We start from the raw sequence: 23072 nt of genomic DNA, 5'->3' as shown, positions 1-23072 counted from the left end.
AAAGCCTAGGTTTGATTTTCCACTTCAGACGTTCTCTCATTTTAGACTATAGGTAACTTACTACATGTCAGCTAACTCTCAATAGAGTATTAGTAGACTGTCTGCTTATTTATTGTGATGCTCCTCAACACACATTCTTCTGACTATAAGTTTGCAACTACATGTCAACGTATTCTACTAACCCGAACCCTATAACCTGTAACAGCCTACTAATACTCTGAGATTTAGTTGACATGTAATTAGTTGCAAAGTTAAGGCTGGTTCACACGGGGCGATTTTAAAATTGTCGGCTGATTTTCCAAACCTGAGAGACCCCACACACGGCGTAAAAAATCATGGGTCTTACAGTTTTGGTCGTACAGTGTATGGTGCGTAGCCACACGCAAAATCAACACATCACACATGAACCGATTTGACTCCCGAGTATTCCCAGGTCAGACGGAAAATCTCGCAAAATCCCTCGAGATCAAACGTGACTTCAGAGTAAACAATCATGGCGGACGAAGAGGATGCTGCGAAAAAACATTAAAAAAAAAAACGTCCACCGGACTTTCTGGTGCGCCATACTGCCGGGCGCCAGCTGTTTTGATTTTTTTTCCCGCCAATGCTTCTTCTGTGCCTCATCACCTCGCTTTTTGATTGGCTACATGCCACAGTTCACAGGCTGCATGCTCGTTCGTCCCTGGGGGACACCACAATACAATAATTGGAGCATCCTTAAAGGATTAGTTCACTTTTGAAAAAAAATTTGCTGATAATTTACTCACCCCCATGTCATCCAAGATGTCCATGTCTTTCTTTCCTCAGTTGAAAAGAAATTAAGGTTTTTAATGAAAACATTCCAGGATTTTTCTCCATATAATGGACTTCCATGGGAACCAGACGGGCCAAGGTCCAAACGACAGTTAATAACAGTTTTAGATGCAGCTTCAAATGTCTTTAAACGACACCAGACGATGAATAAGGGTCTTATCATGCGAAACGATCGGTTATTTCAAAACTTATTCCAAAAATTTAACTTTTCTAAGGACAAATGCTATTCTTGCTCTATTCTGTGAGGCGCGTTTGTAACGTCACGTAATACGAAATTACGTTCAAAAGGTCACGGGCGACGTAGCTGTAAGTACAGAGTCAGAGTGTTTACAAGTTGAACGCATAGGTTGAACGTGCAAACTAACTCAAACGCCGTTTACAAAAAAGGAATTAAAAGGTAAAACAACGATGTCGGACGATTTTGATTCTGTACTTCTGGCTACGTCGCCCGTGACCTTTTGAACGTAATTACGTATTACGTGACGTTACAAACGCACCTCACAGAATAGAGCAAGGCTAGCATTTGCCCTTAGAAAAGTTAAATTTTTGGAATAAGCTTTGAAATAACCGATCGTTTCACATGATAAGACCCTTATTCATCGTCTGGTGTCGTTTAAAGACATTTGAAGCTGCATCTGAAACTGTTATTAACTGTCGTTTGGACCTTGGACCGTCTGGTTCCCATGTAAGTCCATTATATGGAGAAAAATCCTGGAATGTTTTCATCAAAAACCTTAATTTCTTTTCAACTGAGGAAAGAAAGACATGGACATCTTGGATGACATGGGGGTGAGTAAATAATCAGCAAAAGTTTTTTCAAAAGTGAACTAATCCTTTAAGATTGTCGGAAGGGGTGAATCGGGGCTAAAATCGGCCTAATAATCCTGCCTTGTGAACCAGGCTTTAGTTATTAAAATGTAGGCGAGGCTTAGACACATATTTCTCTATTCGATTTCATTTCGAACCACAAGCTTACAAAATGATTTGATCCAGTATTGATTAATTGGGGCCTATCAGGGATATGGCAAACTCCCTCTAGAAAAAGATATCTCCCAGCTAATGCTATAAACTATAGGGAACCACAATTGGTAACCACTGTAATATTAAAGGTTAAAATTAACTACTTATATTTAAATTACTCATAAGGAAGTTTTTATAATAATGACTATAATAATACATTTTTCATTTTTCATTTTTTTAAATATAAAAATTTAAATAGTGATCATTTAAACATGTCATGCAAACGTACATCAAATATTGAAGAACAGTTTAAGTAAAAATACAATGAATATGCAATATAGTGCATATAGTTAGAAAAATGCTTCTCTTTAAAATGTTTTTTTCTAGCTGACTATAGAGTTTTTGGTCATTAAATGGCTTTCCAGATGTAAATGTGATGTTGCGTGACTTTTTTATTGACGTCTTTCTGTGGTTAAAACGCTGATTAACGATTACATGTGACATGATACGAATTTCAATCATTTGTACTGTATCTTTCAACATTCCTTCTGATCATGTTCATTCATGTTAATGAGGTGTTGTAACTAGTAAAGCAGAAGAGATTATTAGTTCACGTGCGCTCGGCTTGAATTGAGCCATTTATTGTGTGAATTTTGTAATAAAATTTATGGAATTTAAAAATGGAGACATTGTATGTAACAAAGCTCAGCGTTTTCTGTGATTTATTGGATGGGAGTTGCTGTACAAAGCTTTGTGTGTTCATCAACTGAAAAGAGCATAGACTGAAAGATTGGTTCTTGGGATTTAGGAATCAACATCGGTTCTTCAAAATAAGAAATGATTCAAATCGATACATTTATATTTTCAACCGAGCCCTAGTAAAATTTCTATCAAAATACTATACCTCTAGATTTTGTGTGTGAACAACTGCCTACCGTTGGTGTCTGTAAGGATTAAGGAATCTTGGGTAGATGTTCTTCAGAAGTATCGGAAGTTTTCCTAACCTGAATTATAATGGTTGCAATGGTTTTGAGTCATAACCGTTGCAACCATTATAACGTGTCAATTTTGAAAATAATCATTATATTTTATTGAATCGGTTTGCCTTCTTTCTGATTGGCCACAGTGGACACTAGCTGCATCAGCAGAGCACCGGACGTGTGAGCCAGTAAGCAGTTATCTTTATGTGGCTAACATCTTCTCAGCCTTTCAGCGAATCACTGACTGTGCAAACATTGCAACATCCATTTAAAGAGCACCTATCATGGATTTTTGAAAATGACCATAGCTGGAATATAGCTCTAGCTCAATGACTAATGACTGGAATATAGCTCTAAGGGAATGAAAACATCCTGCAAAGATTTATATCTGAAAGTGCACTGTATATAAAGTTATTGTCTTTCAAAAGTGAGAGTCGACTCTGAGTCTATGAAATGAATTGTTTTTGAAACGAGTCATTAGCTGTTACATCGTGACGTAGACAGGTCATTGGCCGCTCCTAACAACTGCGCGCGCAGACTTGAAGTGACGTCTAGAACACATTCAAATACTTCAGCTGAATCTCATCATGTCGAGAAGATGCTGTGTTCTACAATACAATTTTCAACACTTGACAAGCTATAATCCTGGTTATGGGCGTTCTGTTGCCGACAGTCTCTGCCTTCGGTTTACCAATAATAACTGACTGGGTCATTTGACCAATCGCCGCAGATTCGCGTCACTCAAAGGAGGTGTTTGGGAAAATGAATCGTCGAACGAATCATTTGGGAGTCGTTGAGCAAATCAGTTAAAAATAAATGCATATTATTAGACAAATAAAGTGTTTTTATCCTTGCATGCACGTTAAACTGTTTTTGGGAACTCCTAAAACAAAAATAGGAACATTTCAAATGCTATGATATGGGTTCTTTAATATGCCTAAATTAGAGTGATGGTTTATTTAAACATCTCAACATCTGTAATGTTTCTTTAACTCACTAATCTCTTTAGGGTCTCTTGATGTAGGTCTAGACGCCTGCAGCTTTGCCAAAATCATCCATTAGCTCAGCAAGTTCACGCACATTTGATTTGAGTGCTACTTTTTACAGTTTACATCTCTTTTCATTGTAGATCTTGGTGCTGAACCTATTCGCAGTATCCATAATTGAACTGGTCTTATAAAACGGTTAGTTCCGATCCTTGATTCTGATTGGTCAATTGCTGTGTTTTATTCACGATAAAACACAACTATGGCGCTTAACCCAACTGTTCGATGTATCACTACACAACATCCCTAGCAACCACTCTTAGCAACTAGGCAATCACATGTTTGATCTCATTGATATTGTTCATTGTATAGTAGAGTATTGTGAGAGATCGAGTAAGTGAGTGTACATGCATTTTCCTTAAGGTCCTTTTACAGTTAAGGGGTTTTACCGTGACAATAGTCATTTGTCAGTTGCGTCTTCCTTCTCCGTGATTACAAGTTTGAGTCCTTTCAATGTAATAGTCTCCTCTATTGGTTGACTCACTCTCATAAAGACATAAAGTCTTTGCCGCCATCTAATGTATGTAACAGGGACCATTTTTTCCAGCGGAAGGAAGGCTTTTAGTGATTTTACTTTATTAAAGTTGCATAAATACATATTTTTTGGCTTTAATATTTGTATTGTGTTGGAACCATTTTATAAAAGCAATAAGGTACTCGAGGCTGTGCTGTATGGTGAATAAGTCGCGACTGTTGGGGTTACTCCGCCTCGCGTTGTGCCAAACAACGCCCTTCAGCCGTGACTTATTCACGACACAGCACAGCCTCGAGTACCGTATTGCTTGCGTAAAGAGTATTTCAATTTCAACGATTATCAGTCTGTGCTTCTGCACAGCTCAGGTGAGACTAATGGTTTTGAAGACATTGGAAACAAAAGGTTTTTCCTCACACGCCTGTTCCATGATCCCAGTGGTGTTCCCTCTGTGGCCGAGGCAGGGCAGTCGTTAACTGATCGCGTGACAAACCTTTCAGCAGGCTGGAGCCCAATATGACCTCGCACTCGCTCTCGCTCTGTATGTTGCTTTCATCTCAGAGTACTTTAACTTGTGCTGGTCAAACTTCACATTATTATCCCATATTATACCCTAATATGTGAGCAACATGTATTTGCATGTTTGTGTTTGAGAGAATATTTATGCATGGTTATTGAAAAAACAAAAAATGAAAGTTTCTGAAATAAGGCCACAAAACACATACTTAATATGCGTCCACGAGACTTTTGACTAATGCATGTTGTCGCCTAGAGTTTTTGCTTCAATATGATCTGAAAATCATCCTGCCTAATCATTCACATAAAACAATAGATTGTTTTAAATTGTGAAAAAAGCTTATTTGATGTCTATTTTATATTAAAAACTTTATAATCTATCCAAAACTAGTCAACGAAATGTTGTCATTACAGACACTATTATGTATCACGATTAGAACAAATCTCATTAGGCTATAGCAATATAGTTTGGATGTGTTCATGTAAAAATAATGTTTACTAATGTTTACTAAGGTGCGTCCTTGCCATTCATCCATTCATTCACTCACACACAGACACGCAATTCATATTTAAACAGTCTTTGTATAGTTAAAGACACTATTCAATAATGTGATTAAAACAAAGCACTTAAGAATAAATAACTTACTGCATCAGCTGAATCCGTTGCTCCTCGAAATGAAACTACCAGCAATTCTAAGGTAACTTTTCCAGGATTATTACGATAGTATAATTCCTCACAGCGCAGCAAGACAAGGTAAAGTACAAGATTCTTATTAAACTGGATATTTTATCAAGCTGATGTGGGCGTTTTCATGGCTTGCCTCAACATTTGCGATTGAATAGCGTACGCTCTTTCTCCGTGGGCGTGGTCAGATTAGCACGTAATAAACTATAATGAGCTGAAAGGAAAAGACTGACATCTCTCTCTTTTCATACAGATTACATAAACTGAGAATATTTGTTTTTTTAAATAAATTACTCATTTAAAAGAAGAGAATTTCAGCTTCATAGAGAGAAATCGCTTGACTGAGTTACAGTTCATTTTCGGACGTGTTTCACAATGGACTTCACTGACAGAGAGAAGGCAAAATTCGCATCATGTTTATTTTTCTTTATTGGACAAAAAGCACACCACTTTGTTTTTATTGTGAGTATACACAAAAAAAATAGACACTTAACAGGATCGAATGATGTATAACACTTATGTAAGATCAAATCAAATTTTAAATGTCTTTTGCACTTATAAGAAAAAAAGTGAGCTGGTATTGCCGGCGATGGGTTAAAATGGGTGAGGAATTGTGTGAGGTTAAAGTGGATAAGAATGGTGTATTTACAATCTTCACAAGAGACTTTAAAACAGCACAATCAACCCAGGAGAATTAAAAGTCCATCGCACCATACCATAAAACAGTCCATACAGTAAAAATCCCTGTGTTGAAGCGTCCCAATGTGAGTGTCCACCAGTGTAAAAACAGTCCAAAAGTGATAGTAGTGATAATCCGAAAGTTTGAAGTGGTGTCTGGAAAAGTAAGTCCGCAAGCGGTAACACCACACTCCAAAAAAGTGATGGTATCTATTGTGTCCCTTGTTTGTTTGTCATGTTGCTCTCTTTATACCAGTGTAGCTCCTGCTTCCTGGATAGATTAGAGCAGTAAATATGTCTCTTATGTGACAGTGTCACAAGCGTTCGGGGGCATCAATATATTATCCTGTAGATTATTATAATCTAGTGTCATCAGTCAGAATTGTTTCCAAGTAGGCATCTTGGTCATGGTTACGATTTGCTAAATATTCACTAGTAAACTGAGATTGCCCTTCAAAACAATTATATTATTTTTATTACTAATTATGATGAGAAATCCCTAGCCACATTTCAAAGTGAATGAAGTGAAAAATGAAGTGCAACACGAGAAACAGCTGTGTTTCTCCATCAGGGTGCTGAGGTGTGTTTAACACCCTTCTAATGCAGTGTCTTTGTAATTGTTTGCTTCATAATTAGTCATTCAGCTTCTTTTGTAAAAACTTCCTCTCTAATTTAAAGTGTCTATGGTTTGCTGACGTAAAACCTTTAAAGAATGCGCTTTAAAGTAATATGTCGGTACAGGTCCACAGGAAATCCCTCCCAGAGAACAATCGTGCCGCTCCAGGAGTTCCAGGCGTTTTTTACAGCCCGAAGCGATAAGTTCTGCTCTTTACACACATTGCACAAGACACACATTAGTTTCCCGCTGGTCATGTTGAGAGAGACGTCAAACGCGTGATTGCCGTGGTTACAGATAAACAGGCATTGCTGTCGCGGGTGACTGGGCATGTGTGAAGTGAATCAGGTAAGCTGTGAGAGAGGTGAGGTGAGGTGTGTGTTCTATCAGACACACACTTCCTCAGCTCTCTAAAACATGCCACGCCAGAACTAACACTGGCAGATTGGAGTTGTGCAATCCTAGGCTTTCTCTGCTGTTTCGATCCCGTTTGTTCTCCTGTTCTATGAGAGTAAATGAGTTCTCTCTGGACACTGAAAGTGGCAGTTTCAAAAGAGAAAATTCTCTCATCATTTACTCATAACCGGACTTTCTTTCTTCTGTGATACTGAAAAGGAGAACATTTGAATAATGTACCTGTTTGAATAATGTACCTGAATAATGTATTTGTTAAAGGATTAGTTCACTTTTGAAAAAACTTTTGCTGATAATTTACTCACCCCCATGTCATCCAAGATGTCTTTCTTTCCTTAGTTGAAAAGAAATTAAGGTTTTTGATGAAAACATTCCAGGATTTTTCTCCATATAATGGACTTACATGGGAACCAGACGGTCCAAGGTCGAAAAGACAGTTAATAACAGTTTCAGATGCAGCTTCAAATGTCTTTAAACGACACCAGACGATGAATAAGGGTCTTATCATGCGAAACGATCGGTTATTTCAAAACTTATTCCAAAAATGTAAGTTTTCTAAGGACAAATGCTAGCCTTGCTCTATTCTGTGAGGCGCGTTTGTAACGTCACGTAATACGTAATTACGTTCAAAAGGTCACGGGTGACGTAGCCAGAAGTACAGAGTCAGTGTTTACAAGTTGAACGCATAGGTTGAACGTGCAAACTAACTCAAACGCCGTTTACAAAAAAATGAATTAAAAGGTAAAACAATGATGTCGGACGATTTTGATTCTGTACTTCCGGCTACGTCGCCCGTGACCTTTTGAACGTAATTACGTATTACGTGACGTTACAAATGCGCCTCACAGAATAGAGCAAGGCTAGCATTTGTCCTTAGAAAAGTTACATTTTTGAAATAAGTTTTGAAATAACCGATCGTTTCACATGATAAGACCCTTATTCATCGTCTGGTGTTGTTTAAAGACATTTGAAGCTGCATCTGAAACTGTTATTAACTGTCGTTTGGACCTTGGACCGTCTGGTTCCCATGTAAGTCCATTATAAGGTGAAAAATCCTGGAATGTTTTCATCAAAAACCTTAATTTCTTTTAGACTGAGGAAAGAAAGACATGGAAATCTTGGATGACATGGGGGTGAGTAAATTATCAGCAAAAGTTTTTTCAAAAGTGAACTAATGTACACGCAAAATATATGTCATGGGGACTTGGGGACTTTGTTTGACTTAAACGCATTCAGTTATGTCTTCAGTAAACAAACCGCTATAGAGTGCTTTGTCAGTGCATTAGGTCTGTGAATTCGGTCTTAAAGTGACAGCAGCCTAATAAACCTGTTGCTCTCAGTCATTTAATGTTAAAGGGATACTCCACCCAAAAATGAAAATTCTGTCATAATTTACTCACCCTCAAGTTGTTGCAAACCTGTATGAGTTTCTTTCGTCTGCTGAACAAAAAAGGAAGATATTTTGAAGAACGATTGGAACCAAACGGTTGTACAGGTTCCATACAGGTTTGGAACAACTTGAGGGTGAATAAATGATGACAGAATTTACATTTTTGGGTGAACTAACCCTTTAATAAAACAATAAAAGAAAACAAGAGAGTATTGTATTTCTGAACGTTTCAACTCATAGTTGTTTGTTGACAGTGAAATGGCTATGAAAGTATAGATTAAGGGGTTTTGTGGTTTTGACAGGGACTGTCTTCAACTGGTTCTAGCCTTTCAGCAAACTGCAGTTATGTACCTCGCAGAGACTGTTATCATCACATATATTTTAAAGCATTGTTTGAAAGATAAAGAGGTGAGCTCCTGCCTTGAGCACACAGCGCTCCCTGTGTCACATCAGACCTGCAGTATGAGTCAGCAGAATTCTGGGTTTATACACCTGAGATCTGGAAGAACACAGTATGCCTCAGCGTGTGTGCAGAGAGCGATTCGGGTGTGTGTGCCCGGCCAGATCTCCTCACACGCAGCAGAAACTGCTGGTCCCGCAGAAGCTCAGAGGAGATGGCAATGGGTTTGCACTGCAGCATGAGTGATGATGATGATGATGCAGAGTCTGTGCAGAGCTGGCGTCTCTGGTTTCTTCCTACCAGCAAAAAAAAAAAAATTAAATGTAACCAAATCGATGCAGCAGAGAGCTCTCGTGTGGAGAGTGAGACTGGAACTGCTGCATTGCAGTGGATTGCACCTTATTTTTAGGGTGCGTTTATTTTAAGACTCTGCAGCTATTCTCACTGACAGACAAGCCTGCAAACTTACTAGACAATCACATACTTTTTGGAACTTGAAATGCCCAGTGGTGTGACGAGTTTTGCCACGTTTCTTATCTTCACTATTAACTGTCATGGATGCCGCTTTAATGATCACATTGTAATTAAGAGACATATGGAAGTAACTGCAGGACCTTTTAAAATGAACCAGTGAAAGATGTGCAATTTCCTTTATTACAGTCAATTCAAAAATTATTCAGACACCATATGTAATTTTATATTTTTTAATAGTGGGTGCAGGACACTAGTTCATTTATGTAACTTAGTATGAATAAATTTGGTTTGACTGTATATTCATATTAGTTTTATCGGTAACACTTTATAATAACTGCACACTATTAATCATTAGTTAAGCATGAGTAAACAGTTAATTCATCATTTATAAAACATTAATAGACATTAATATACAGTTTATGAAATGAAGTATAGCATTATTTACAAACCAGTTGTTTAAGAGTTGTCAGTCATTCATAAGTTCACTTAGAAAGTGTAAGTAAATGTAGTAAATACAGGTGGTTATAAAGCATTTAGTAGTGGTTAGTTAACTATTTTTGTGACCTAATCTAAAGTGAGGACTAATCATGCTTTGTAAAGCATTTATAAAGGTGATTTAAAGACTCGTCAATCTTCTAAACAGTAAAATGTAACAAACACAACGCAGTGATACAGAACATAGAAATATTTAACAGCCTTTAAAAATGCTTTACAAGGCATGACTAGTCCTCACTTTAGATGAGCTCACGAACATAGTTAACTGACCACTACTAAATGCTTTATAACTACCCAAATTAACCCTTAATTATAGCATTAATACATGTTAATAAAGCATTTACTAACACATTAAGTAACCATCACTATATGTCTGAATAATAAGATGTATAAATGTACATTTAAATAGTTTATTAATCATTTACTTACTCGCTCTAATCGTATGAACCACTGAAAACTCTTAAATAACTGGCTCATAAAAAATGCAATTCTTCATTTAGAAATGATAAATTGATCATTAATAAAGGATGAAAATACAATTATTAAACAAATTATAGATATGCGTTTAAATCAAGAAGAAAGCATTTATAGCTGTATTTATGAACTGCTTATTAATGTCTATTAATGCTTTATGAATGATGAATTAATGGTTTACTCATGCTTAACTAATGATTATTAGCGTGTAGTTATTATAAAGTGTTACCGTTTTATCTAGAGATGCACCGAAACATTTTTTTCATTCCACATCCTTTTGAATGATATAAGGATATATGATCGGCGTTGATCATCGTCTGTTTTTAAACAATTGGCCGATGGCCGAAAGTGAATCGCTTTAATCAACCGATACCGATTATGGCCGATGCATCATCTCTAGTTTTAACCCTAAGATCTCGATAACAGAAGGTCCATGGATGTATGTGTCAACTCCACATTACCATCCCAATCCTTAACCAATACCACCATCTCCAGAAACACCACTTAACTGTAAACATAGACTTGCAGATTAACAAAAACTTCATTTACATTTACAAAGACCAAGTACAAGCAAAAAGTTCACCCAGCAATGCAGTGTTCCTCACTTCTCTCCTTGGCTCGTCACTCGTGTTTTCGGACAGACTCTGACTTGAGATGTGCTCATACGTGAGCTGAATGAATAGGCTTCTGTCTCTTCTGTCACCTTGAAAAGACTCAGATGTTCTCCTGCTGTTTTGATGACGGTTCCACTTCACAGAGGTGCCCGTCAACGTGAGCGCAGGATGCCAAGATGCCAACGTCACATGAATGGCGTCTATTTAAAGTCTTGTCGTTCTACTTACAGTCTTTTCATTAGGCGTTTTCTTTCAGGCACTGATGGTCAGTCATATGCAAATGCACGTCACTTTCCCTTCCTCGGAAAACACTGAACGCTGTTGTTATGTGACGGATGATCAAATGTGGCTGATCACTAATGCTGCAGGTTTAATGGGAGTGAAAAACGGCAATTAGATTAACGGGACAAAAGCAATCTGTTACGCTGTCAATTATTCATGCGGTTCTGGTTGTCTCAAACATCAGCAGTTCGGATGGTAAAGATTGAATTACATTGAGCTCAAAGGCAGAACAAATCCTGCTTCAGTGGTCACCTGATGGGGTCTGTGACCTATGAAATCACAACCAAACTAACTGGATTATCTGTCAGGATGAAGGCTGAGTTTTATTCTGGCCTTGAAACATCGCCAGCGTTCAGCGGCTCATGTCTCGCGCTGACCGTGTGGAAGGGAAGTCCGGACGGCCGGATGTGGCCACGGATTCCGGCCCATAAACGAGAGTAACTCGATGTCAGAGGTGGTTAGAGATGGCTATCAATATTTCCTGGTGGAATTGGTTTGGTGCGTAAAGCAGAAACTAGAGCCATTAGTATGTGATCATGAAGTCACTTCAGGAGGTACGCGGTCAGGAATTCACGGTTGGGTTCACCGTCCCTTCCTCAGAATGGTGACAGATTCAGAAGGATTGCTTGTGTTTGTGTGTGGACAGAACAATATTGATACTGTTTCCTTTGTGAAAAAGAAATACTTAAGCATACTTTGAAAAAAGTACATATTACAGAAATAATTTGCTTTAAAATAATATACATGAAGTACTTAATGTAATTGCATGTTGTTCGCAATGAAATAAAATGTATTATAGTTTCAATTTATATTAAATGCATTTAACATTAGCTGAACATTAGAGTGATTTTTTGACCCAATTAATTAGGACATAAGTACATCTGGTAAACTTTATAAAACAGTTCCATCATTAATGAATAACTACACAGGACTACGCATCCTTCTAAAGAAATTAATATTTATTTGGATCGGTATCTAAATTGAAGATTATAGTAACCCACTAGTAATGAGTTAAGTGTTGCCAAATTTATCAGGAAGGAATTACTATCCAAAACCTTACCTTACTGAGGTACTATGATCTTCACTTTAGAATTTATGAATTCCCTGGGAGGCATGAAAAAAATAGTAGTAATTCATTAGCTAATAGTGAACTTCTTTCAATAAACTTAGCGCTATTACTTAGTTAGTTAAAAGTAGTTTCTAATGTGTTAGTAATGTGTTACTCATTTGTTCGCGTGTAATTATTAATTATTAGATGGAACAATATTCTAAAGTGTTACTGTGTATCTTTATATGAAATTTCATACTTCTGTTTTCTATTGAAATATGGTACTGACAGGCTTTTATAGTAAACGAATGTCATTTCTATTGATACCTGTGTGTCAGGTATTATTTCTATTGATACCTGTATATTAAACTAATTACACATTTGGAATGATAAAGTTGCAATTTAGTACATTTAAACTTTAACATGTTAACTTTAAATGTATTGAATAATATATAGTTCAAATTAAAATCAAGAGAACAATTGTATATCTTTAAAACATAACATAAGATTATTATATCATAATGATTTAAAATGCACTTTAAAACTTTAATTTCGCATTATTACAAAAATAAGTATCTTTTATACTAAGTATATTTAAGTATTCTTTTATTTCATTAATGTTATATATCTATCTTATCATTTGAAGTACACTACGAGTGCACCTGGAGTCCAGTAATGCGCTCTAGTTTGCCTCGCTGGTCGTCGTGTGAGGAGTGTGAGCGCTCGCCGCTGCACTGATGATGTGTAGACTCGGTGCCAGTTCGTGACGTGTACAAGCTGCCACAGAGGTGCTCACTTAAAAATGTTGATGAGCAGAGGTTTTGCAGATGGGAAGTGGAGAGCAAGGCAGTAGAGGTCCAGAGTGCTCGACACACCGGAGTCATGCGCTTCCACATATCCAGATATTATCGCAATGTTACAGGTATGGTGGGATATTATTTGATGTTGTCTGATTTACAATTTCTTGAAATAGATTGACATTTGCAAGGTTGCCTGAGCTGTTTTCATTTTAAAATTGTCACTTGCTTTAAATGGTTCATTGCTGCTTTGTAAGTGGCTGTATTTGAAACATTGAAACATTGGTGCTCATATTTTGGTCTTTGTATGCATGTAATGAAGTAGCTGTTTGGTTGAGAAGTATTGCTCTTCCTGTGCTCTCACATTCTTTTTTTAGTGAAATACAATGACCTTGCATTTACTTCAGTCTGATCAATAGCTTGAAATAGCCTGTCTCTTCTAGTATTTAGCAGATGTTTTACGAAGGTCGTTTGGATCAGACACACTCACAAACTGCAGATCCAGTTCAGACGCTTTTAAATTCTTGATCTCAGATTAGCGTTACACTTAAATAAGGTCCTCTGGGGTAAACCTGCTCCTTTCTCAGAACTCTTATGAGTTGTGTTGTGTTGTTCTGTGCAGCGGCCACCAGCACCACTCCCTCGGCCAAGACCTCCAGTCACATGACGCCCTGCAGCGAGAGCGAGAGGAAGTTCTGCGTGAACGGAGGGAAATGCTTCACACTGGAGGTCACACCGGGAAACATCCGACACCTCTGCAGGTACAGCTCACATCCGCACGTGTGTTACAGGTCAACACTGAGGCATTCAGTCTGCTAGTCACTGTCATTTTATTGATCGTAGATGATTGACCTATTAGCTCAAACGGTGGAGCATTGCATTTGCAACACCAAGGTTTGATTCTCAAGGAATGTATGGACTGATACAATGAATATCTTCAATGAAATGTTGGATAAAGTATGAAATGCATGAATGTAAATGTAAAATCATGTTGCAAGCGGAGGTTTTCCGCATGCACGACACTGCCAGCACACTTACTGTCCAATCCAGTGAATAAGCACAAACCGTAGTGCTGATGTAAGGGCTCTGTTCTCATCAGTAAGCACTGCAGTCGACGCCTCTCTCAATGCAGAGGCAGACAGCAGCGCTCCTCAGGGACTGTACATCTTTGAGCCATTCAGCAGTGCTCACGTGACCCTTAACCAACTGGTGGAATTAGTGCTCAGTCAAGTATGACTGTACCAGTGCTCATAATAATTGTGAAACTAAGATTAAAGCTGATTGTGTGCATCATTTGTGCTCCAGACATGAATAATTCCTCGTGTTGACGAGATTTTAGAGATCAGATGCACATTGATGGAGGCATATCTAGATGATCACAGAGAATGGATTTTTTCATTTGAGACAAATCACCTAGCAACACCCTGGCAACCACCCACAACACTCCAGCATCAAAGCGACTGTTGGATGTCAGAGCACCATTCACCTTTTATTCAAGGAATGCGGCATATCGCGTTGTTGTTGTTAACGTTTCTCAACACTTTTGATGAATCTGGAGCAGTTTGAAATGCCTGAGGACTGGAATACCAACACAATCACAAGTTGTGGCAAATCAAAACTATTTGACATTTTGGTGGCTTGTTAATTTCATTCGTATTTTCATTTCATTAATTCGAGAACTTCATACTCCCTTTTTCACATCATATGAATTCATATAAAATTGCCACCTCATAAAATGGTTCTGATTTCCCGTGAGATTGGTTTAGGCATACTCTCAGTAAACTTCCCGATGTTGCCCACGCAGCTGAGAGCGACGCTTGAATGAATATGTGCTGCATGCTTTCCACTCAATAACAAACAGCAGTTCAGAAAGCAACTGAACATAGTGATGTGGATATGTTTGCACCGACTCTGCAATTCAGCTGCAATTTAAAGCAGCAGCTTTATCATTACAAAATACAATGTCGCTTTCCATTGTTCACGTTTTTACTCATGTCTTAAAGGGTTAGTTCACCCAAAAATGAAAATTCTGTCAGTATTTACTCATCCTCATGTTGTTCCAATCCCGTAAGACCTTCGTTCATCTTCGGAACACAAATTAAGATATTTAAGATATTAAGATCGCTCCTGCATACTAGTCCATAGGCTTCTTGAGGGAATGACAATTGATGGCCTCGAAAAGTGATTAAAGACATCGTTAAAATAGTCCAAGTGACTACAGTGGCTCAATCTTAACTTTATCAAAAGACGAGAACACTTTTGTGCGCAAAAAACAACGAAAATAACGACTTTATTTCATTTATTAGTTTATTTTTCTCTCTGCCTTGAGTCAGGTTACTAGTTTAATAGCGTAAACTTCTGTTATTGTACGTCACACGCATAACACACATGACCAGCGTCGGCCAATAGTGAGCCTACGTGTGACGTAGCTCTACGCTATCACACTACGTTAACTGACTACAGGCCCATGGAGAAGGAAGTAAATATTTGAAATAAAGTCGTTATTTTTGTTTGTTTTTGCGCACAAAAAGTGTTCTTGTCGCTTGATAAACTTAAGATTGAGCCACTGTAGTCACTTGGACTATTTTAACGATGTCTTTAATGACTTTTAGATGCCAGCAAGTGTCATTCCCTCAAGAAGCCTATGGACTAGTATGCAGGAGCGATCTTAATATCTTAAATATCTTAATTTGTGTTCCGAAGATGAACGAAGGTCTTACGGGGTTGGAACAACATGAGGGTGAGTAAATACTGACAGAATTTTCATTTTGGGGTGAACTAACCCTTTAATTTGATGGACTGAACGGAAGACATAAACCGGAGAAGATTTCCACCCCAAAGAAAGCGGAGCCTCAGAGCCACGCCAACCCACCATGGACCAATGGCAAGATTTTCACTAAAAATCCAAACACACACACTAAAAGTATAGCTAGTGCTTCGTCTTTTCCTTTTAGCACTAGACCATAGTATGTGACAGATAATCTGAGGGAAGCCCCATAGATGACCTTCCTCTGCTTGTTAGCATTGTCAAACCAGGCCACAGTAGAGCACCCATCAAAAGGGAGCGGCATCCCAACTTGAAAACCCAACAGCTGTTTGGGAAGGGAGGTAAATGAAGTAGAGAAAATTTAAACGGCCTTACATAACTCCCATCACCTAGCATTGTAGCAAAATACAATGTCGCTTTCCATTGTTGGACTGAACGGAAGACATAAACCGGAGAAGATTTCCACACCAAAGAAGGCGGAGCCTCAGAGGCACGCCTACCCATCGCATCATCGCCATGGACCAATGGCAAGATTTTTACTAGCCGGAAAGTTTAAAATATCACACCACATTTTTTTTCCGATTTCGCTTGAAGTAAATCAGGGTCTGTTGAGAAAGACTTCCCTTCCAGAAGAACAGCTGGAGCTCCACAGCTGTGTGTGGGTGTGTGGCAAGGGTTTGAGTGCTCTAAATGTCATCAGAGACCAGTTGGTCAGCTGAAAGATCAAGACTGGAACAATCTCAACCCTGGACTTTTTTTTATCACCAAAAAATAAGTGATATGATGACGTGACAGCAGAAGTGAATCCGGAGGGGAAGCTCATGTTTGTGAAGAGCAGAGAACATTCCCTGTCCTTGACCCGTGTGTGTTTGTCTAGTGTTGTAGTGTAATGTTGTGTTGTGATGTGTTGTGCTGTGTTCATCCTTTTTCTAACCTAGGTGCCTTCCAGGATTCACAGGGAACCGCTGTCATACCAGAGACCCTGTGAGAGTCGTAGACCCCAAACGTATGTGCAGTCTGTGAATGCCCCCTTCACCCCAAACACACTCCATCGCCGCTGTTTCTGCGCTGCCTCGCCACCTCCGCCATTTAGAAAGCACTCTTTCTGTCAGGGTTCGCCAGACCGCCCATCTGTCCCGGCGTCAGATGTGGACAGGTGCACGATGGGCTGCCAACATTTACCCCAGAGATACTCCCCACTCTTCAGAGACTAGTCATGTCTAAACTGTTAATTGGCACTTGGAACCCAGGCGGACGTTTGCGAGACATTCAGCGAGCAACACCGGAGACACGCGTGTGTGAGGGGGACTTTTGGGTGTCAAACTCACTTCCTGTCTTCCTCTCTTTCTCTCTGTGACTTCTGTCTTTCCCTCTCAGGTGCCCCAATGAGTTTACTGGTGATCGCTGCCAAAGCTACGTAATGGCCAGCTTCTACAGTACGTCTATTTCCTCTTCCTGTCTGTGCTTGGATTGGAGCATGCTCAATCAGCGCTACCTCCTGTTGCTTTGGTTTTATGTTCTTGACCAACGGGTAGTCAGATCAGATCAGATCTTTTTTATGTTTTCCATTTCTTCTCTTTGCATGTTTAGCATTTATTAATCTAGTTTTGTTATGTTGGATGTTAGTTAGCTGACAATAGTTAGACAGGGTTGACATTCATCAGTCTGGACACATGTTAGTTATTAGGGGAGATCCGGTTTGTCCTCATTCACATAATTTTTAACTTTTTCGGGAACAGATGAGATGAGTGTATTAAGCTCTGTCTGCAGACAACATTGCACTCAAAAGGTTATGAACTGACTTTACTCTCAGCTCATCAACATGTTTTGTGAGCTAGTCTTCATGTATAACCAAGTCCTGTAAACCTCTCAAGAAACTGTTATAAGTGTCATTCTCAGTGTTGCTATTGTTAACTAAAACTATTAAAAATCGTTTTTGCTAATTAAAATAAAGCTAAAATAAAATGTGAATATTAGATTAAAATATAGAAAGAAAATTAGAAATGTTGCCTTGGCAAGTGCTAACATTAATAAAAACGTCTCAGGTTACAACTGTAATCCTGGTTCCCTGAGAAGGGGAACAAGACACTGCGTCTTGAAATGACGCTATGGGGAGCATGTGTGGCTGACCACAGTCTGTGAAGTCACAAGTGCCTGTAATACACATCATAAACTCTTTTCTCTGAGGCAGGCCCAAGACATGGCAATGAAGCGCAGTGTCTCGTTCCTCTTCTCAGAAAAACCTGGATTACAGACGTAACCTGAGACGTTGCTTTTCGAAGTATTAAGTAAACCTTGAGTAAAGGCACTCTACCTAAGATCCGTTATAACTAGCGCTTCGTCTTTTCCTTTTAGCACTAGACCATAGTATGTGATAGATAATCTGAGGGAAGCCCATAGACGACCTTCCTCTACATGTTAGGATTGTCAAACCAGGCCACAGTAGAGCACCTATCCAAAGGGAGAAAACCCAACTTGAAAACCTGACAGCAGTTTGGGGAGGGAGGTAAATGAAATAGAGAAAATGTATACGGCCTTACATAACTCCCATCACCTAGTATCCCAAAAGGGAGAAATGCCTCTGTCAAGAGAAAGGCAGTCTGCTTTTTCTTTAGTTTGCCAATAATTATCATCCAGCATAAGCCAACCCCAAGAAGGACGCAGAGAAGCTTATGCATAACATACCCCAGTACACTGGTGGAGAGCAAATCAACCCTCAATAAAATATACGTATTCTCCAGGACACACTATAGATAGCGCTTTACTCTATTGCTAACTATAGCATGCAATAGATAATCAGGAGGGACGCTCACAGGCAGTTTACCTCTACCTGTCGTATTCTTGAACATGGGTCTTATTAAAGAGGCCTATAAATCACCCATCCCAAGAGGAGTGTTGTAGTCGAGACCAGCTCACTTGAGTCTGAGTCGAGACCGAGACCCTAGAGGGCTGAGTCCGAGTTGAGACCGAGACCTAAGAGGGTCGAGTCTGAGACCAAAGAGAGTCAAGTCCGAGTCGAGACCGAGACCAAAGACATTCGAGTCCGAGTCGAGACCGAGACCTAAGAGGGTCGTGTCTGAGACCAAAGAGAGTCAAGTCCGAGTCGAGACCGAGACCAAAGACATTCGAGTCCGAGTCGAGACCAAGACCTAAGAGGGTCGAGTCCGAGACCAAAGAGAGTCAAGTCCGAGTCAAGACCGAGACCAAAGACAGTCGAGTCCGAGTCGAGACCATAGAGGGTCGAGTCCGAGTTTTAACCAAACAACAATTTAAAGAAATATTAACATACAGTAATAATCATGACATATTTTAAATGGGACTCGAGTGGACTCGGGAATAAGTCAGAGTCCTAATATGTTCGAGTACGACTCAATTCCGTGTCTAAATGCACACGAGTCCATGACAAGACCGAGACCATTAAAATATGGTCTCGAGACCAAGTCGAGACCGAGTCCAAGTCTCGAGTACACAACCCTGGAGCATACATCCCTACTTCAAGACACAACAGTAGTTGGGGAGCGAGATAAACAAGGTATAGGGAATCTATAATGCCCTTACTCCATTCACCCTGCATCAGCCCTACAGGGGTATCTAACAAACAATACAACATAGCCAAGCATACAATTCTACTTTAGACATAGGGGGAAAATATAGCTGACCGTGGAAAAAGATACCTCAAGAGTGGAGCCAGAGAGTTGCCAGAGACAATAAACCTCTTCCCACAACCACTGATCAATGCCATTCTCACCTTGGGGGCATGTGAAGGATGTTCTCAGACATGTGCCCATCCTAACACATAATCCGAACTATTTTAGCTGGAAAACGTGCTGGCATGCAAAAGCCATTAAGGGCTTACTCTTTAGCGCACAATATTAAACAAGCAATAGAGAGAGTGGTTTCAGTTTTCTGCTTTCCTGTTAACCAAAACTTGCTCCATTTCTGTGCCGATTTGGCAATGGTTGCTTTGAAGATTTGTTATCACAACATATTTTCTTTTGTCAAATCAACTTTATAATAATTTATTTAGTTAAATTATTATTTTGAGTTTCTGATTATTAAATTAATCTCCTTCATTGTATTAACTCACTTTTTCCAGTTCAATCAACTTAAAATTTTAAGGCAACCCAGGTTACTTACTTTTTTAAGTTAAACCAACAATATTTTTTTTACAGTGTGACACTTTTAATGCAAAGTTTATGACAGTGTCATGTCAGTCTTATGCACACCCCTTCAAATAAAGTGTTACCCAATATATATATATATATATATATATACAATTAATTGGCGTTTGTCAGATATGCTTCAGAGACCGGTCAGGCTGATGGTAACACAGGTGCAAACTGGCTTTAGACATGCTTTTTGGGTGTTAAATAATTGCACAAATACCAGTACATTGACTACAGCAAACCTTGGTAAATCATGGTGCATGATTAATTTAGATACACTCCTCCCATTAATATTGCATCTGAAAGGAAGCTCCCACAAATTCATATGCAATCAGCTGCAAAAATAATTGACAAGACCTTTTCATTTATTTTTCATCTTAACAAATCCTGACAGTAGTATTTTTTTTAACGCCATGAGAATCTTTTCTGAGAATGACTCTTCTTAAAACTATTGACGCGACTTATTGTACAGTACCAGAGATATAGACACAATTCCCTTAATTAACATTAACAGTTCACCCAAAAATGAGAATTATCCCATGATTTACTGGAGTTATTTTAAACTGAGTTACGGAGTTATATTAAAAGATACTGTATCATTGCTCTTTCCAGCTTAATAATGGTAGTGAATGGTGGTCCTGATTTTGAAGGCCAAAAAAGTGCATCCATCCATCATAAAAGTAGTACATATGGCTCCAGAGAGTTAAAAAAGCCCTTCTGAAGCAAAGCCATGGGTTTTTGTAAGAAAAATATCCATATTCTACCCTTCAAAATCTCGTCCTCCATTTACTGCCATTATAAAGCTGGGAAGAGCCAGGATATTTTTAATATAATTCTGATTTTGTTTGTCTAAAAAACGAAAGTCATATACACCTAGGATGGTTTGAGGGTGAGTAAAGCATGGTGTGATTTTCATTTTTGGGCGAACTATCCCTTTAAGACACACAGAGCCATGTAATAAGAGCTGAGAGCCATCAATGATCACAGAGAGATCCTTGCTCAAAAGAGAGATCCGTCTATTATATTGAACTGGACATCTATATTATACGTTTGGGTGATATTCATTATCATTTCTGCATTTCAAATAGGACAGTGAGCAGACAGAAAATCTCCATCGATTACCTAAAGTGCTAAAATAGCTATTACTGGAAATCTGCAATGACAATCAATTCTCAGCTATTAATAATCTTTGCTAATGTGTCCTTCGGCTATCAGTTAATGAGCAAAATCATTGGGCCCCTAACAACACGTCATCATTATTATGCCAGCATTAAGGTCAAACAATTGATATTATTTTAATTGGCGATTTAACCTTGTAATGACACTAGTTTTAGTGCCATTTTATGCTTCTGAAATCACAGGATTATATTTCTGCAAATCTGTTCTTAATGTATAGAGGAGTATGAGATCACATTCTGCCAGGGTTAATCTTTCAAACTATGATGGGCTCAGGTATCAGTCCAACAAGCCACAGCTTCTGACATCAGTCAGATAGTTTAGGTGACCGAGAGATGCATGTGTTTAACAGCATGTTTAACAAGTGCTGGTGTAATCACATGAATTAACCGAATCTGACTGTCTGTAGTGAAATGTGTGGAGGGTCAGTGTATATAATGGCGTGAGCGCAGTGACGTCTGCATGTGCATGTCCTTGTGTCATAATGATGACCAACCATAAGTGTCTGTATATAGAGATGTACATCACTATATACGTGTGATAAACCATCCATATATCTCTCTAAAAGCATTAAATGATGCATTGTCATGGTGGGTTTAAAGTCAAACAGAATAGGTTTGAATCATTTCTGCTTTCAAATATGTATCTGTGTATGTGTGTAATGTACCATGCAATATATATATATATATATACATGCTGAGAAGACTGCAGGTGTTTTTGGAGGTGGTTTGAGCTGTTTGTGTGCAGTCAGTCAGAGTTGACATCACCGCTCAACTGTTTTTTGTTTGTTTGTGTTTTGCTTTCTTTTCAACACCTTGTCTGCCTTGGCAGAACATCTTGGGATTGAATTTATGGGTATGAATCGTTCTTTCCTCCTAGTTTGCAGATTCGTAGGTCTAGAAGCTTGAGCCTGTTTCCTTCAACTTCAGCTGGTTTCCTTTTGCTCATGAAGGGATCAAACAGCCATAACAGATGATTGGAGATTGACACCATTATTCTTTATTATATTCATTTGCTTAGAGCCACTCTGCAGGTTTCTAGGGTCTTAGACAAGAAAGTGGATATCCGCTCCGAAGCATGTGACGTGCGCGGGGGCATTAGCCTGCATGCTAGGAAGGATGTTGTTAATAATTCATCAAGACCTCTGATATCTTCCATTCAAGGCAGATATGTAAAGCTCTCTCTTACGCACACACACACACACACACAGAGAGAGTGAGACAGCTAAATTCCACACACAGTTCAGCGGTGCACAAGAGAAGCCGTACTGCAGTAGTTATGCTGTGTTTAGATCCCTTCAGCTTTGCTTTGCCCTCCATTCATGCATCCCTCTATCTTCAGCATGACATCTCATTCCTCACTTTCTTCTTTGTTTTCTCCCCCTTTTCTACTTCTCATCAGTGTTTTATCAATGTCTGTACATAGTGATTGCCGTTGTGTTGTGTGCATCAAGAATGTGTTTGCTATACTCTAAAAACAATAATTCAACATAGAAGTTTCTAAATCAAACGAGTGGTAGCGTTTGCTCACAGGCTTCCATACGCTTTGTTGTGACGGGAACCTACAGTATTCTGTGCCTTTAAGACCCCATGAAGAAATGGAAAATTTGAAAGCAGATAAAATGTTGATGACATCATCGTGCACTCAGGGGCGTATACAGTTTTGTGTCCGGTCAAAATTGATTAGCTGTGTTTAATTGGGGTTGGTGCCAAAGTGGCCCTCCAGGATCAGGATTGGACACCCCTGCCCTAATAACACTATAACTAAACTGGTAAAGAGCTGGTAAGGAGAAAGCTACAAGATTATACA

The 23072-nt window shown here is 38.9% G+C and overlaps 1 protein-coding gene across 15 annotated transcripts in view; it reads left to right on the top strand.

The window, feature by feature from the left end:
* Positions 1-23072, top strand: part of nrg1 (neuregulin 1) — a 108561-nt gene that overhangs the window by 75252 nt on the left and 10237 nt on the right. For 7 of the 15 annotated variants that reach the window (XM_039676939.2, XM_039676940.2, XM_039676938.2 and 4 more), the window contains 3 exons: positions 13777-13915; positions 17299-17357; positions 22095-22118. In XM_039676939.2, coding sequence (XP_039532873.2) covers positions 13777-13915; positions 17299-17357; positions 22095-22118 — 222 coding nt within the window. Of the gene's footprint in view, positions 1-13776; positions 13916-16859; positions 16928-17298; positions 17358-22094; positions 22119-23072 lie in introns of all 15 variants that reach the window. The other 8 variants (XM_039676943.2, XM_039676942.2, XM_039676941.2 and 5 more) reach the window with 2 other exon arrangements.

Source organism: Pimephales promelas, chromosome 23 (assembly GCF_988280905.1).
Source record: "Pimephales promelas chromosome 23, fPimPro1.hap1.1, whole genome shotgun sequence".
NCBI lineage: Eukaryota > Metazoa > Chordata > Actinopteri > Cypriniformes > Leuciscidae > Pimephales > Pimephales promelas.
Note: the sequence above shows the minus strand (reverse complement) of the source record. Positions and strands in the feature narration are given on the sequence as shown.